Genomic DNA, 19,055 nt, shown 5'->3' with positions numbered 1-19,055 from the left:
ATATTAGGGATTTTATTAAAAATAACTTCTAGGAGATATTGAGAGGAGAAGGTATCATTATACAACCATCTCACTTGCCTTTGTCATTATCTCCAGTTATATACTACAATCATAGACTTTTATCAAAATCAACATAGAAACATTTAATTTATATTCATCAAGTTGTATTTACTAAGTCAAAAAAGCAAAATAATACTATTCAGAAAGATGGACAAGAAAGAGCACAGATTATGACCAAAAGACTTTCTTTTATCTACAGTTAAGTAGGCTGTTTCATTCCTTAAGTTTTCTAGTAAAAAGTTGACAGTGTTAAGCAAGTCAAGGTAAGTGTCACAGTAATAGAGAGATCTAGAAAGAAATGTTCCCTGCCATCCAGACTCTTGCAGTCTAAGGCTATGTCCTGGACTTTCTTCTCTTTTCTTCCTCTCTACCTTCTCTCTACCACCTATGGGTCGAATTATCATTTTTATGCAGAATTCTTCCATCTCTACAGTATATATCCAGCCCTAATCTTTCTCCCTAACTCCAGTCCCACATCACCAAATATCTTTTGGACATTTCCAACTAGAAGACCTATACGCATCTCAAACTCAACATGTTCAAAATTGAATTCATTTTCTTTCCCACCAAACCTATCTCTCTTATGAACATCTCTATCTGGCAAGGGCATTCCCTTCCCTCCAGGCTTCCAAGTCAGTAACCTTAGTCATTCTCCACTAGAAAGTGACTCTTCACTCTCACTCACTCCATGTCTCTGGTAAGTTTCCAGATCTTATAGTTTCCCTCTCTATGACATCTCTCACATAAATCAATTTCTCTCCACTAATTCAGGCACCAGCCTACTTCAGGTTGTATATAATTCAAGTCCTTACCTCAAGTCTCTCTCCATTCCAATCTAACTTCCACACAGCTGTCAAAGTGATTTGTCTAAAGTTCATGCCTAAAACTCCTCAACTCAACAAGTTCCAGGGGCTCCCTGTTACTTCAAAGATCAACTACAAACTCCTTTGTTTGGTTTTTAAAACATCCCATTCAATCTTCCTAGCCCTATTACAGCTGTTTCACACCTACCACATACCATCTCTCATCTCTGTGTCTTCAGACTGGTTGAACCCCCTTACCTGAAATTCTCTTCCTTTCCATTTCTACCTCTGGACCTCTCTGAATTAAGAGCACCCTAGAGTCATAGATTTAGAGGAGGAAGGGACCTTAGCAGCCATCTAGCCCAATCCCCTCATTTTACTGGTGAGGAGACTGAGGCCCAGAGCAGCTAAATGATTTACCCAAGGTTATAAACTGGCAGAGACAGGACACAAACCCAGGTCCTCTGAATCCCAATTCAGCACATTTCCCACATTAGAAGCAGCTAAGTGCCACAATGGATAGAGCCCTGGACTTGGAATCAGAAAGATCTGAGATAAAATCCAGCCACAGATACCTATTAGCTATGTAACCCTGGGCAAGTCACTAAACTCCTGTTTGCCTATTTCCTCATCTGTAAAACAGGGATAATAATACCCTCTACCTCTCAGAGTTGTTGTGAGGATAAAATGAAATATTTGGAAAGTACTTCGCAAACCTTACAGTATCATACAAGTGCTAGCCATTACTGTTGGTGGTGGTGGTGATGTTCTGTCTATAACATTTATATAGTGCTTTAAGATTTATAAGCACTTTAAATATATTTTCTCACAACGACTCTGGTAGATACATTGGTACTACCAATAGGATACAGAAGCTAAGAGAGATTAAGTGATTTGTTGAGGATCATATAACTAATAAATGTCTGAGGCAAGACGTGAACACAAATGTCTTGACTTACCCAATACAATATTGAGCTTCTAGCTCCAAAGCCAATTTCTGCATGAATCCTTTCCTGGTTCTCCCAGATGCTAGTATCTTTCCTTCCCAATGTTACCTTGCATTACTTCTTTTGTATGTACACATACACACACACACACACACGAGGTATATGTGTTTCTTCTCTCACTAGAATATAAGCTCCTTGAGGCAGGCACTGTTTTGGTTTTTATTTTTTATCCCTCGTGCCTAGCACAGTTACTGTCATATAGGATGCTTAATAAAAACTGATTGAATAAGATACTCAGAACTACTGTAAAGGGGCATGAAGAGGACAAGAGCATAGCAACGTCACACAGCTACTGAAACTTTAGGCAGGAAGGGGTTAAGCCCCAACTCACTATTTCTATACATCTGGTTTGCTCTGCTTAGTGTATTGATATGGAGATAGTGCCTCATCAGTCTGAACATTACCTGAGATTAATATACCAGGCTGAGGGAACCCTTCAGTACAAGACACGAGACAGGAACAAATTAATCCAGGCAAGATAGGGTATTGGCAGAGATAGATGAGTTTTTGATACCTTGTGAATATGTACTTAATAAGTAGTAAAAAAAAACTGAAACCACAGATTCTTTTCGAAGAAAGATGTTCAAAGGTAATTAGGGACCAGTTGTTTATTAGGCAGAAAAATGGCATAATTAGATGGAGAAATCTGGAGGTGTGTATCATAGGGGAAGAATTTGAAGTAACTCTTTAATAAAGAAATTGACAAACCAGAGTAGTCTTTGGGTTATACAATAACGAAAGAAGAAACAAAGATTCCGAATTGTTAGAATCCGTTGAAACAGAGTCTTCTGTTGACATTGTGCCCAATTCCATAGAGCAGGAAGCTAGAACAACAAGCAGGAACTGTATTTGAATGATGTGTCTGTCGAAAGTATTTTGGTGTTCAGAATACAGGCAAGTGCATTTGAGGAATAGTGAACAGAAGGAGAAACCACAGGAGATCTACACCCAGGCAAGACAGTAAGAAGGCAACTGTCATATCTCCTCTAATCAAGAGAGGAGGGCTTCACTAGGGAGGTAGGATTTGAGGAGCCGTTTGAATGATGGAAAAGAATTGGCTTGGTAGGAGTGGGGGTGGAAATTTCATGATCTAAAGATTTGGAGGCTGGATTATGAGAATAAGATAAAGGAGTTCTGAGTGAGCGAGTCTTGGATAGAGGAGATGGTGAAAGTGAGGTAGCTCCCAGGTTCCCAAGTTAAGATGCTTAGAGATCAAATTGAGGGCCTTGAGACTGATACAAAAGGTACTGGGGACAGCCACCATGGGAAGGGAGGAGATATGTAAAAATAATAGGCAGAGAAAATGACTGGCAGGGTTCAGTGCCAAAGGTGGGAGTCTAATGAATAAGAACATTATAATAAACTGAGAGATAAACAGGACTTAATAAAGACCACAATCATAATAATAAAGACAAAGGAGATATTGGCGTTATTTCAATGAGTTACCATTTATATAGAGCTTTAAGGTTTGCAAACTACCTTACAAATAAATATTACCTCATTTTATCCTCACAACAGCATCAGGTTGACATATGGGGAAACCAAGGCAGAGATCGATTGTTTTTTACGTGACTTGCTCAGTCACACAACTAGTGTCTGAGGCTGGATTTGAAGTCAGGTCTTCCTGCCTCCAGGTCTAGCACTCTGTTCAATAATATTTAGTAAATGATTGTGTGAAGTTTTTTTTTTAATTACTCAGATTACCCCTGTGCTATTTCTTGCTTGAGAAGCTGCCATTGTCATCAAAGATGAAAAATGCAATCACAAGAGATGGATGGAAGGAAAGAAGGAAGGAAGGAAGAAAGGAAGGAGGGAAGGAAGGAAGGAAGGAGAGAAGGAAGGAAGGAAGGAAGGCAAGAAGAAAGGAAGGAAGGAAGGAAGAAAGGAAGGAAGGAAGAAAAGGAGGAAGGGAGGAATGGAGGGAGGTAGGGAGGGAGGAAGGAGGGAGAGGAGGGAAGGAAGGGAGCAGGGAGGGAAGGAGGGAGGAAGGAATGAAGGGAGGAAGGAAGGAGGGATGGAAGGCAGGGAGGGAGGAAGGAAGGAGGGAGAGGAGGAGGGAAGGAAGGGAGGAGGGAGGGAAGGAGGGAGGAAGGAATGAAGGGAGGAAGGAAGGAGGAATGGAAGGGAGGGAGGAACCCTGCCAACCATTTTCTTTGCCTATTATTTTTTCTGTATCACCTCTCTCCCTGTGGTGGCTATCCTCAGTACATTTTGTATCAGTCTCAAGGAAGGAAAGGATACTATGTGCCAGTCACTGCACTAAGCCCTGGAGGATACAAATGCAAGCAGAAAAAGGCAAAGAAAAAAACACAATCCCTGCCCCCAGAGCTTACCATCTAATGTGGGCAGACGACACACAAAAAGGAGATGAAAAGAGAGTGGAGGGAAGAGTGGCAAAGAGGAACAAAATCCATGGTTTGACATTCATAAAGTCAGGAACAGAGCAGGGAGGTGAATGGAGACAGACTGACCTGGGCCTTTCCACAAATGGAGACTCCATGAGGAACTCACCAACGGGATGGGGTTGGGGGAGGGGCGCCTTACAGAGGAGGCAAGCCCAAGAGATAGTTGGGAGGGAAAGACTGAATGGAGAACATTCGGATTGATTTGGTGATGGAATCTCTAATCTGAGCTGTCTTGTCAACAAACATTCTGTGGAACTGTGTGATTCAATCTCTGACCACTTTATGGAAAGCGTGGTACTATGGAAACTACTTCGCATCCTCCACCCTGAAACCGTAACAGAGACAGCTCATCTACAATCTGGGTTTGGGAGATGGAACTCTGTATTACCATGAGACAGGGGCAGGGGGACACCAGCTTCTGAATACAGCACTTACTGAATTAGGGCACAGTCAGCCTTGGAAGTACCAAAATTCTGAGGAAGAAGGTCTGTTTGGACCAAGTAGAACTGTGATAACAAAGATAATGATGACAGTAATAACAACAGAAACAATCAACATTCCAAGATAAAATGCAAATCATATTCCTATTTTATGTGTAAAATATAAATCTTCTACTCCAGTGGGGCCCCAATTTTTTTTCTGAAAGGTGTTTCCTAGCAGTGCCATTAGTGGGACATTTCTAGTTCATCATCGGTTGCCCTTCCTTCTCTTGGCATCCAGGGAACCAGGGACTGGTTTGGTTAAGTAAACTGAAGAGGAAGGAAGGGAGAGGACAGAAAGGTTTCAGGGCAAGGAGGACACACAGTAATCAATATGGGTGCAGCCATGTGCACAAGCTGAGATTCCATTCCACCTGGATGAGGTAGGCAGTCTTCTATGTTCTATATCGGCACGGGGGGGGGGGGGTGGGGAGTGAGGTCAATTCTTCATTCCTACTCTTCTGAGCCAAAATGCAATCAGAGGAACCAGTACCAAGAATCTGCCCATAGTGTGATCTGTGCACTCTAAAATATTCTGCCAGTTGTCCAAGCCACTTCTCTGAATGAATGCTTAATTTCCCCTCCCATTTCACAGAAGATGCATCGGGAATGGGTAAAGTTAGATCCAAGTCCATGCTTGGTGTGGAATAGAACTTTGACCCTGGGAGAGAATTGTATATGCTACAGTTTGGGCAGTTTAAGCTACCTCTGCCTGCCACCGCTTGGTATTGCCATGCTTTCCCTAATCAAATGAAACTGTTTTGCTTCAGGTTATGATGAAATAAAGTGATCCATTAACAACATCTCTATCTAAGAGGAGAGAATTTCCTGCAGGTTACTGACTGAGCCAATGTAAAGTATCTTAATCCAGACTCTGAGTAAACTCAGGAGTAACAAGAAAGGGAGACTGTCCATAGACTCCTAGAATTTGTTACATATATGCAAGAAAACTGAGCCTAAGATGAGGAAAGTGACTCAGCCAATATCACATAGCTAGTCTCAGAGTCAGGACCTGAATTCAGGTAGGTATTGTGTTTCATTATACTTTCTGTGAAGAGATGATGAAGCCTTGTGAGGAAAGCAAAGCTTAAGTTTGCTAGTGGAAAGGTGAATGGAAGCTGAATGGAACTACTATCCCTTACCCATGGCTATCATGCCATGGGAATAAAACCTTGAAGAATAAGGTGAAATGGTGTGTAGTTAGCTAATGTATAACTATTACTGGCAGGAAATTAATGATCATATGTTCATTTGATCACAGTGTAGTGTCCCTTTGGACTAACCCCTAACTTGAAGGGTAATTCCCCAAGGGATGGCAGCCCCAGGTTCAAATTACTTTGTGGGTCCATCCTTCAAAAATTATAGCTTGTGAATCTATAACCAATGCATTTACTTTTCAATAAAAGCCAAAGCATACAATTAGCTTAAAGCAAAGGCATTTATTGAAAACAGACACTGCAGATGGTCTTTGAATGATCCCAGAAACAAATAAGAGGAAGAATAGGCTAGACAGCATTTGGGAAACAATATAGCCCTTTCGATAACTGCAAGCTTCTCCTGAAAAGAAAACCTCTCTTTTTAACATGAATATTCTCCTGGGCATGCAGTACTGCTTCAAATCATAAAACAGAGAATCAAAATAATGGGTTCCCCAAAGAACAAGGGAAAGAAACTGGACAAGTAGACATAAATAAGCAGCATCTTACAAATGATGAATTATGCATGTGAAGTAGCAGAAAAGAAAACCTCAAAAAGACATGTAACCAAAAAAGGATGTACTGAGGTCATGCAAATGAGACTGCCCTCTCTGACGTTTTCTTGGACCATGTTTTTTTTTTTTAAACTCTCTTTGGATCCCTAGTGCTTAGTATATGATAAGTGCTTAACAAATGCCAGACAATTACTTAGATTGATTGACTTCTGCTATTTCTTCTCCTCTCTAGTTAGTTCCCAATCATCTCACCTCACCCCACATCTATCTCTCTGTTCCCTGGCTGTCTGATCTTGCTGCTTTCCAGAGTACCTTTTCACTCTCTCATTCAGTTCCTATTAAATAATCTTGGTTATTGGCCATACCCAATAATAAAAGTCAGGCATTAAACAGGATCATGGCCTGGGGAGTTGACCTCTACTCACTAAGACATACTGTGAGAAGGCTTCACTGGAAGAGGTTTGTGCCATGGGTCTTCATGGATTCCTCTTCCAACAGTAGCCAGGATTTTTGAAGACACTGCTCACTGGGAAGAGTTTATGGTCAATGCCAACACTTTAATGAAGCCAACAATATAGCAGACCTGTGTAAATCAACTTTCTCTCATGAGGGGGAATACTGTCTTCATGTTACCTTCTTTGTACTGTGATGGTAAATGAAGAATAAACTAAACTGGAAATGTATCCAGAAGAAAAGAGACAGAGAAGTATCTCTGGAAGTGCCATTTAAGCAAAGAATCATGACCCAATTTCAAAATTTCATCCCTAGCACTGGGGCCCAGAGATCTGCCACTCCCTGCATTCCTTAGAGGAGCAGCCAGGTCATCTCTGGTCAAGCTTCATGCCTGCCTCTCTGACAGCTCTAGCAATTTGAGAAGTTGTTTTCTGTTACTCAGGAGATCCTCTTAACCTCAACTTTTCTGCATGGTTTGTTTGATGGCAGAAAACACCGATCTCACTGAAGCTCGCCAACCTCCTTCCAGGCCTCATTTCCTCACATCCTTAATTTTCTTCTGCCCCCAAACTTGCATCAGCTCTGACTTTTCCCAACCCAGAACCAACTCAGTTTCTTTTTAACAGACTGTTCAGAGTGCTGTGCTGTCTTTTGTTACCACAGGACACTCTGTGGGCAGCAGTCACATGTCTAACGTCAGCGGCCAGCCTTGTCTGTCCCTCCAGGCCCAGATCTGCCAAAAGCAGCTCCTCATTCATAGAAAGGGTGTCCTATCTGTTGAGATCTACAGATATTTAAGCCTATTTTATTTTTCAAAAATACACATGGGGGGTGGGGTGGGGTGGGGAGAGAGAGAGAGAGAGAGAGAGAGAGAGAGAGAGAGAGAGAGAGAAACAGACTTTCCCAAGTAATCATGTCTTAGTTCTCAACTAGTCCATTGGAAACATTTTTAAGGCCTTAGTCCTTGACTTAAAGGACTAGGTCCAAGATGTGGAAGCAAAGGACCAGGAGAGAGTTCAGTACTGCTGCATACTCTAGAACTGCAGTCCAGAATTAAAAAGGAAATAATAAGACAGGACTTAAATATCTTAAAAGAGTCCAAGTTTACTAGTGGTGTAATAGAAATTATAGATATGCTTCCTACAACACAATCAGGAATCTTTGAGAATTCATGGAGAATAAGGCTTTCCCAATGCATTCCATGACTTCCAAGGTATGTGGCCTAATGACCTCTACAGGAAAATCTAAATGGGTGAAAAATGACTATTATCTGGACCATAAACCCAACATAGTTGGATGGTCAATCCTTTGGGTTACATCGCTACATAATTTGACGAGTGATGGACAGAAGTGAACAGGAGGAAGATAGTGGCCTGGATTGCATTTGGGAATTTTCACAGTGGTTTTATCAATCTGAAGCTGCGACTTGGAGCAAAAGTACATCTTTTCAATACACTGCTCTCCCGTCCATGCCATGTGGCTGCCAATCTTGCAACATCGCAATGTCTGAGAAATCGAAGTTGTGACTTACTTGAGGGCAAAGGAAGAGGCATAATTCATTCAAGCAGACTGCAGCACATTTCTAGGGCTGAATTACAAAACAAGATGGGAACAGAGACAGAACCTACACCTGTGATTTCATTGAGACATGGAACTTCTGGGTGAGGAAACTCCCCAGACTAATGCAGGTCAGCACCTTCATGGCACATTGTAGTCTTAGAGACATGCCTAGAATAGTGAGGCTAAGTAACTTTCCTAGGGTCACATGGTCAGCGTGTGCCAGAGGCAGCACTTGAATCCAGGTTTTCCTATCCACTATACCTGCTCTCTCTCTACTATACCTTCTCTCTAGCCACTTGTTAATATTATTTAGTGGTTTTCAATAGCTTCCAACTCTTCATGACCCCCTTTGGGGGATTTCTTGGCAAAGATATTGGAGCAGTTTTGCCATTTCCTTCTCCAGTTCATTTTACAGATGGGGAAACCAAGGCAAACAGGGTTAAGTGATTCACCCAAGATCACACACAGCTAGTGTCTAAAATCAAATTCGAACTCATATCTTCCTGACTCCAGGCTCAGCATTCTATCTACTGCAGCTCCTAGCTGTCCCTCTATCCACTACGCCACATAATATGTGTGTATACATGCATATGCATACGTCAGTATATACTCATATGTATGATTATGTGTATACAGATGTGTATAGACATCAGAACTCCATTTGCACAGACATCGTCCTTGAATATATGACCCCATGACACTTTCCAACTCTAAGATTGTACAATTCTATTTATGATTTCACTTTTATAAAAGTTTTGGGGAGACATTATTTTCCCACTTAGAAGAAATTTATTTTTTAAGGAATTGCCTTTCCATTGCCCTAATTGCTCCTTAGAGGAGGGGATTTCTTCTGGAAAAGCTCTTACCTTTATGGAGAGCTCTGGCTTTAATATCCTGGAAACTTAGGATGCATGAAAGCTCCTCATCATACCGAACAAAGAGCTCTTCATTTTGGCTGATCTTCCTCGTGGGGTGGAAAAATAGCTGACTGTTTTCCAAGTAAGCTTCCAGGTTCTGCTCCTTGCTACTGCAAGCTGCCTGAACAAGCCTCATCCATGTCAATCCACTGGGACTATGGATGGAGCTGACATCCACCTAGTGGACATAGATACACAAGAAAGGTATTCAGGAAACACTGCAATTTTCCTCGAGTTGGCATGGTATAACACAACATCACATAACACAACAGAGATTGATCTTCCTTAAACACAGATCGAACTATGCTGAGGCAGCTAGGTAGTGGATAGAGTGCCAGACCTGGGTTCAAATCCAGCCTCAGACATTTTCTAACTGTGTGGCCCTGGGTAAGTCATTTAACCTCTGCCTCACTTTCGTCCACTGTAAAATGGAGTCAATAATAGCATTTACCAGGGTTGTTGTGAGGATCAAATGAGAAAATACTTCGTACAGCCTTTGGCACATAATAGGTGTCTAATAAATGCTTATGCGCTCCCTTTTTCTCATGTCACCCCCTATTCAATAAATTTCAGTGTCCGGGATCAAATATTAATCGTCCATTTGGCATTGAAAGCCTTTTATAACCTTGCCCTCTTCTAACTTCTCGGCCATCTTACACCATACTCATTTTCACGTGCTCTGGGGGAAGAGTACATTGACCTTCTCGCTGCCCATTGCACAAGGCTCTCTACATCCCAACTATGGGCATTTTCACTGGCCACCTCCATTCCTTGAACTTCCTCCCTCCTCATCTCTGCCTTCTGGCTTCCCCAGATTGATTCAGGTCCTAGATAAAATCCCACCTTCTACAAGAAGTCATTCCCAAGTCCTTTTAATTCTGGTGCCTTCCCCTTGTTGCTTTTATCTAAGTTATGTCGTATGTTTTGACTCTACGTAGTTGTTTACCTATTGTCTCTCCTATTGGACTAAGATCTAAGTGAAAGGAAAGACTTCACCTTTCTTTGTATCCTCCGTGCTTAGTACAGTGCCTGGCACACAGTAGGTGCTTAATAGGTGCTTATTGACTGATAACACAACACAGTGTAGTACTGTATAGCATAACGTAACTTTCAGAAGGTAAAGTTGCTTTGTGTTGTTGTTGTTGTTGCAGGAGGGTTCATGTAAACCAGAAGAATTGGACCATGACATGATCATGCTCATGAGTCAACCAAAGATTACGTATTTGGAAATGAAAGCAAGAGACTTGTGTAACCCTGGAGTACTTGGAGTCCTGGCTCAAAGCTGAAGCCCTCACTGACGTTCAAATCCTCCTCTGTGCCTTCCATTCCAAATCACGTCACCGCCCCCCCACATCCCACTATTGCACACCAGACACCTAAAGCCGAGGCTTGGCTCTCCGTGTTCCAGATTGCCCCATATTTTGAGACTATATCCCTAGCAAGGTGTTCAATTTCCCCTTTTTCTTCAACTACAAAATGCTTTTCTGTGTGTGTCTGTGTATGCTTATGAAATTCTAATTTTCTGCTCTGAGTCTCAAGCTGTGTGGCCAATTAGATCATTTAGTTAGAGCATTTCTGTTAATGAGACCCACATCTTAGATTAGATCCCTGGATAAGTCAGCTAACTTGGCTCTGTGGGCCTGTTCCATGACCACAAACTGCCCTTTTAAGCCCTGTTGGCTATTAGTCATGAGAACTCCGTGAGGCAATATAGATAGATTAATGTAAATCCATCCCCAAGACCGGAAAAACAACCCAGAAGCCAAATCCTACTAATGAGGAATGGAGCAGTAACATTCTCTCTCTAAATGAGAGACAGCATGATACAGTGGATAGGCACTGGACTTGGAATCAGGAAGACCTGAGTTCAAATCCCTCCTCAGACCTTTATTATCTGTGTGACCCTGAGTATGTACTTTATCCCCTGAGCCTATTTCTTGATCTGAAAATTAGATGTTTAAACTAGACTCCAAGGTATTTTTAGAACAATAAATCTATGATTCTATGGAAGATATACATAGTTATCATATCCGACAAAGGCAACAGTGAATAATGGCCAAAGAGCTGGCTGTGGAATCAGGAAGACCCATCTCTGACACATATTGACTGTGTGACCCTGGGCAAGTCACTGATATCTCTCAGTTCCTCAGGAAACCCTAAAGACTCTAAGTTTCAGAGCAAAAGGTAAGTTTAAGGCTGTAGATTTGCTGACCTATGTAGGTAGAAGGAGTTCTCTCCCAGAATTCCTTACAGCAATGAAATAACAGATCCAATTTTAATAAATGTCCTTGATGCCATGGATAAGAGCATGTAGCCTTTATAACCATCAGAAGTAGCCATTAGTATAAGGAAAGTTGACTATCATTGCCACAAGTTTTGCCCAAAAGCCTAGAGGAGAAGCCCTAATATTCCAATAGGACTCCCAACCCATTTAATTACTGTGGTCCCTATCTGACCCTACCTGTTCATAAGCATCAAATGAAGCAGGACATTATGGACAAGACACAATAGAATTTCATTAATATCTTACTGATTAAATGATGTAGATATGTGGCATCAGACTAAGAATTTTGCAATGTTGGGGGTTTTGAATATTTTGGGTAGATTTTTCCCCTCCTCCCATAGTCAACTGCCATTGATATTGATTGGAGAGTGAACAGTTGAAATAGGTGGAAAATCATATGGTATAGCGGAAATCTCCTGTGGAATATAAGCTCCCTGAAGGCAGGAAGTATTTTGTAAATTCCATTAGACAAGTGTCTATTAAACGCCTATTATGCACCAGGCACAATGATGGATAGAGCATTGGCCCTGAAGTCAGAAGGACCTGAGTTCGAAGCTAGTCTCAGATACTTACTTACTAACTATATATCCCTGGGCAAGTCATTTACTAGAGAGAGATAGAGAGAGAGATAGAGAGAGAGAGAGAGAGAGAGAGAGAGAGAGAGAGAGAGAGAGAGAGAGAGAGAGAGAAACTTAAATAACAACAACAATACTAATAATAAGCACCCTGGGCAAGTCACTTACCTTTGAGAGAAAGTATAACTTAAATAACATCATAGGATGAGTTGCTGATCAAGCAACCACCAGAAGCTGATGTTTAGCCTTTTAATTTTATTTTTTTATTTTAATTTAATTTAAAGTTTTATATTTAATCTAATGTTTATATTAATTTATTTATTATTTTATATTTATGATAATATTTATATTTTATTTAATATTTAAATTTATTTAATTTAATTTTAAAACTTTTTTTAAAATCATGAAATAGTAAAGAACAATGAATGGACACTGACTACAGGATTGTGATGAAAATTAAATGAAAAACCATTTATAAAGTGCTTTGTAAACCTTAAAGGGCCGTATAAATGTCATTTTTCTTTTCATGGGGTTAATAAAATTGGTAGATCAAGAAACTGGCACAAACATAGAATACCTGGATTTCAGGAAACCCGTAACAGTGTCTCATATGCTATCCTTGTGGACACAATAAGTCGATCTGGGCTAGATGACAGTATTATTGGGTAGAATGTGAACATGGTGAATGAGTGGACTCAAGGGGAGGTCATTATTGGTTGGATATCAACTTTTAAAATACCAGGCCTGGTGTCAGGAAGACCTGAGTTCAAATCCAACCTCAGACTAGCAGTATGACCCTGAGCAAATCATTTAACCCTGTTTGCCTCAGTTTCTTTGTCTGTAAAATGAGCTGGAGAAGGAAATGGCAAACCATTCCAAGATCTTTGCCAAGAAAACCCCAAATGGGGTCATGACTGAATAATAACAAAACAACTTAGAAGTCACTGGTGAAGTGCCTATATTGTTGATCATTTTGATGATCCCCTTGTGCCCAACCCACAGCACTTTCTGCCTCATTGAATTACTTTGTAATATGCTTATCTTTTTAGATGTTATATACACACACACTCTCCCTTGCCTCCATAGTAGACCATAAACTCCTGGAGGGTAGGGATTATTGTTTTTGTCATACTATATCCCCAGTTCCTAGCACAGTGCCCTTTACGTAACAGACAATAAGTATTTGTTTAATTGAATTGGATGTTATCGATGACTCTTGAAGATCCATAGGTCATGGTTGATCGGTTACCAATAGCCTGAAGCTAGGTGGGATAGCTAACATGCAGGATGACAGAGTCCACATACATAAAAGTTCCATGAGTTAGACTGATGGATTGAATCTAATAAATTTGAGGAAATTTAATAAAGATAAATGTAAACTCATGCTTAGCTCCAAAAAATCAGCTGCACAAGTAGAAGATGGGGGAAATGTAGCTAGATTTCAAGTCTGAATATGATGCTGGACTTGAAATCAGGTGGGCATAGGGGTTCAAAGCCTACTTCTGACACTTAGAAGCTGTGTGACCCTGTGTGTACACAAGTCACTATGAACTTTAATTTCTTCAACTGTAAAATGGAGGTAATAGTAGCACCCACCCGTTAGAACCAATTCTGATCATGCGTGTCAAGTGTTTTGCAAGCCTTAAAGAGATGCATAAAAGTCAGCTGCTACTGCTGCTGCTGCTCGTCCCTGGGGGGTGGGGAGGAATAGGGTAGTTCTAGTGAACCACAACTCAATACAACTCAGATAGCAAACAAATAATAGCGTCAGCGTTAAGGAAGATGTGATGACCGAACATGGTGGTGCACACCTGTAATCTCTGCTAAAAGAGAAACCGAGGTTGACCGATCACTTGAGCTTGAGAGCTCCAAGCTGCAGCAGGTCCAAAGCTTGACTCAGTGTCCGCACAAAGCCCAGCACCAGTGTGGTGGGCCCCTGGAAACAGGTGACCACCAACTGCTTAGGGAGAACCAAAGTAGTCCAGATCAGCAACAGAGCAGGTCAAAACTTCAATGCCAATTGGCAGTGGAATTGGGCCCATAAGTGGTTACTTAATGCATTTCCGGAGAGACAGAGACAAAAAGAGGAGGGGGGAGGGAGGGAGAGAGAAAGAGAGGAAGAGAGAGATTCAGAGAGAGAGACAGAGACAGAGACAGAGATAGAGATAGAGACAAAGACAGAGACAGAAATAGAGACAGAGACAGAGAGAGAAGGGGAGAGAAATAGAGACAGAAGGGGGAGGGAAATTGGGGGCAGCAAAGAGGTAACATGTCCAGACTAAAGAAGTGGCCATCCATGACTACTTTGCCCTGATCAAACCACACCTGAAGTAATGTTTACAATTCTGGATACCACATTTTAGAAAGGTCATTGCCGAAGAAAAGCACATCATCATCATCATCATCATCATCATCATCATCATCATCATCATCATCGCTAGCATTTATATAGCTCCTACTATGTGCCAGGCACTAGGCTAGGCACTTTACAAGGGTTATCTCGTTTTATCCTCACAACAACCCTAGGAAGCAGGTGCTATTATTATTCCCATTTCACAGATGAAGGAACTGAAGCCAGTGGAGATTTAGTGACTTGCCCAAGGTCACATAACCAGTAAGTATCTGAGCTTGGATCTGAACATAGTTCTTCATGACTCTAAGCCCAGGATTCTCTTCACTGTGCCACCTAGCCACTCCATTCAGAGGAGACTAATAACGATAACAACAAGAATAAAAGTAACAACAAGTATTTGCATTCACGTAGCACGTTAAGGCTTCAAAGTGCTGTACATCTGTCGTCTCATTTGGTCTTCACAATAACCCTGGGAGGTAAGCACTGCTGTTATTGCCTGTTACAGATGAGGAAAGCCAACCAAGATGATGAAGGGATGATAGTCTGTTCCTTATGAAGATTGGATGAAGGGACAGGTCCTGTTCAGCTGGTGAAGAAAAGATGCCCAGAAGACGATATCAAAGTGAAGGACTATCTCACAAAAGAGGGATGAGACTCATTCTAAGGAGCCCCAGAGGGCAGAACTAGAAACGACATATGGAAGGTGCCCAAGAGCAGGTTCCAGGTCAACCTCAGTTGGACCATCAGTTCAACTTCCTACCCCTAAAAACCAGGGAAAACTGGCTAATCCAAGAAGTGTTGACTTCCTTATCATTGGAGGTTGTCAAGCAAAGGCTAGACATTCATTCGTCACAGTCGCTATTTGGAATGGGTAGTCTCTGAGGACTCTTCCTGCCTAAGAGTCTACGATCATGGAGCCTTTTCTTGAGGAGTCATGGTCATCATTATTCAATACATGTCTATTACCGCACTGTTCTCTAACAACATGATACCCTCAGTGGCAGCTGAGAATACATTTACCAGCCTTTGTCCTAAATCATCCTCAGCCTGCTCAGCCTTCATCATTCATAGAAAGATAGAACGACTTAGGAAGGACTTAGGACATAGGGCTGCAGAACCACAGATCTCGAGCTGAAAGGCACCGCTGAGAACAGTCTAGTCCAACTCTCTCATTTTACAGAGGAGGATTTGTTACTGTGCAGCCATTCCAGTAATGTCCAGCTCTTCATGACCCCATCTGGAGTTTTCTTGGAAGAGATACTGGAGTGGTTTGCTCATTTTCCAGATGATGAAACAGAGACAAACAGGGTTAAGTGGTTTGCCCAGGGTCGCTACGCTACTGAGTGTCTGAGGTCAGATCTGAACTCAGGAAGATGAGTCTTCCTGACTCCAGGTCTGTTGCTCTATCCACTATAAATAAAAGGATAAAATTACCTGTCCAAGGTCATATATATGACAGAGCTGGGACTTGAACCCTAGAGTTCTGATTCCAGATCCAAGGCCCTTTCTACTATGCCACACAATCTATCAATGAGCAAAGATTCATGGACTTTACTGCATGGACCTGGTGGTATTTGCTTCAACCACACAGTCACTTTTTTTCTTTCTTCTTGGTTCCCAATGTGTCCAGAATGGCCAAGGGTGCTATATAAGTCACTTCTAGATAAATGAGACATTAATATAATAACATTATAGTGTTCTGAGTAATTGCTAACAGACCACAACTACGAAACTCCTCAATAATTCCATCCATGTAGATTATTTACCCTTACCAAAGAGAGATATGGTCATTCTCCACTTCTGCCCAAAAAAAGAGAAAAGAAAAAAAGAGAAATGTCCATGAGCAAACAGACCACTCATGTAGGTCATTAGGCCATGTTTTTAGCTGCCTAAGCTTATAAGCATTCCGTGGAAAAGTGTCTTTTTATAGTTAAACTTTAATTAATTTTTCCCCTGATTAATTTGTTTCTTAAAAATATCTTCCTCTGGAGGATGTTAAAATTCTGGATCTTCTAGCACTAGAAGAGAACTGTGTGATCATTTTTTGTCCCCTGTTTTTATACATAAGGAAAGAAACCATGTTCATGAAGAGGGGAATTGATTTGCCCAAGGTCACACCACTAGTAGCAGAACCTGACCAGAATCAGGATTGAAGAAAAGAATGAAATTTTAAAGAAATACTGTGATGAAGATCAGAGAAGGAGAACCTACCTTAAATACATAGTGGATAGTCCTTCTGTCCAAGTATTTAAGAGCAATGAATGCTATGGTGTCCAGAAATGTGTTCTGGAGCATGCATGGCCCAAATGTGGCTTCTTCTGGGATATCCTGAGTGGTATGAACTGTAGCAAAGACATCTGGGAAATGATGGTACAGCTGTTTGCTATCATTGGTCCACAGAAGCTTTGGCAAAGGGTGGAGGTCCATCACACAATTAAGAGAAGATTTAAAGGCACACCGAGCTACAAAGTTCGGTGTCCCATGTGGTCGGAAGGGATGCTCTTGGTGGTGTGGAAAGTTATTTTTATAAATGTGACTGAAAAGAGCAATGAAATGTCACCAATATGAAAGAGCTATTGACCTCTCTCATGCTCTTATTATGTTATGATGCATTCTATTCTAATCTACTATATAGCTATTTTTGTATCAAATAGTTCCACATATATAATTCCTCCCCCCAGTTGTATGCTGGGTCCATTAGGGCAGAGGTTATGACCCTTGTATCTCCCCAAGTGACCACAAGAATATTTTGTGCATAATAAGAACTTAATAAATACCAGATAAATAAATGAATTAAATTATTCATAATGTAAATAGTAACAGTCCTATTTATATTCTCAGTACACAATCTGGCTATTTTTAAAATAAATTTTATTGGGTTTTTTTTTGTTTTATATCACCCAAATTTCCCCTTATATTCCTCTCCCTTCTCCTTCCATGCATATAACAAAAAATATTACATCTGGTTATGTTTAATCCCAAGCATAGCACACAGTAAAGTTAATAGGTATTTATCACAACGATGTGTGCATGGCACATTTTAAATACAACTGTTTTCTACACTGAGGTGAACGTTCGTGGACAGTCAAATGCCACAGTGATATCCTCCTTTTAAAGAGAACTAACATGATGCAGTGGATAGAACACTTGAACATTTAACTGTGTGATTATGGACCGATAACCAGTCAGAGACTTAGTTTTTTATCTGCAAAATGGAGAAATAATTCAATTTTAAAAGCATTTCTTAAGCACCCACAGGGTGAAGGACACTGTGCTAAGCCTGGTAGATACAAAGACAGAAAATAAAAACATTCGCTGTCATTGGGGAGCTTACTTTCTACTCCAAGTTGGGGATGGCATTATAACACTTAAATAGCTAAGTACATGGAGGTTAATTTCAGCAGGGAAAGAGAACTTACAACAAAGGGGACCAGGATAGGCAAATCTTTAAGAAAGATTGGAATCCTAAGAGGTGGAGGTGAGAATGCAGTAGATTATGATCATGGGGGACAGACAATGAAAAGACAGAAACAGGAGGTGGAGGGCACAATTTGGAAAACAGCATGTAGGTCAATTTATCTGGAACAAAGAATATGAAAGGGAGCGACGTGAAATAAGCTGGAAAGACTACAAATGCTAAGCTAAGTAGTTTGTATTTTCATCCAAGAGGAAATAGGGAGCTAATGAAGATTCTGGAGAAGGGTAGGGCCATTGTTAGACCCCTGCTTTGAGAAGATTATATTGACATGTGGAAAATAGATTGGAGAGGGGAGTAACTGGAAGCCAGTAGCTCAATTAGTTCTATTTTGTAATAACCTAGCTAAGAGATGATAAAGATCTGAACTAAGGTGATGGCAATATGAGTGAAGAAAAAGAGACAAATATGAGAGCAGTTGCTGAGTTAATACTTGGGTAAATAATTGAAAGTGGAGGTAGAAAGAAGAAAAAATAAAGGATGACTCCAAGGTCGCAAACTCGGATGACTAGAAGGATGGTCATGTCCTCAGCCAAAAATAAGGAAGTTGGGGGGCGAGGCAGGAGAGAGACTTGGAGGCACAGAGGAAAAGCTAATGGTTTCCTTTTTGGACATGTTGACTATGGGACACCCAGGTGAAGATTTTTAGCAGGCAGGAAGCGATCAGGGATTGAATCTCAGGAGGGAGATTCAGTCTGGACATACAGGTTTGGGAGTCATCTATGTGGAGGTTATAATTGATCCCATAGGAGGGGACATTATCAGGCAGAATGAATTGAGACAGAGAAGGTAAGGTGGCCCAGGGCAGAATTTTTAATACAATTTTCCTGATTTTGCCCAATTATCTAATGAGATATTGAAATGTGTTTAGATAAAAGTGATCAGAAAAACAGTATTAAAGGTAAGCTTTGCCCTGGAAACAATCGAGTGAGATCCAGTACAGTAGACTAATATTCCACCAAAAGACCTGAGT

General features: G+C 41.0%; 1 protein-coding gene across 1 annotated transcript in view; it reads right to left on the bottom strand.

Moving 5' to 3' along the window:
* The window catches only part of ZNF488 (zinc finger protein 488), a 38,172-nt gene that overhangs the window by 2,153 nt on the left and 16,964 nt on the right, over positions 1-19,055 (bottom strand). Inside the window, exon 2 of the mRNA XM_036737219.1 lies at positions 9,345-9,573. Within this exon, the coding sequence (XP_036593114.1) occupies positions 9,345-9,531 (187 nt within the window). The 5' untranslated portion in view covers positions 9,532-9,573. The remainder of the gene's footprint in view (positions 1-9,344; positions 9,574-19,055) is intronic.

This window comes from Trichosurus vulpecula, chromosome 8 (assembly GCF_011100635.1).
Source record: "Trichosurus vulpecula isolate mTriVul1 chromosome 8, mTriVul1.pri, whole genome shotgun sequence".
Taxonomy (NCBI): domain Eukaryota; kingdom Metazoa; phylum Chordata; class Mammalia; order Diprotodontia; family Phalangeridae; genus Trichosurus; species Trichosurus vulpecula.
Note: the sequence above shows the minus strand (reverse complement) of the source record. Positions and strands in the feature narration are given on the sequence as shown.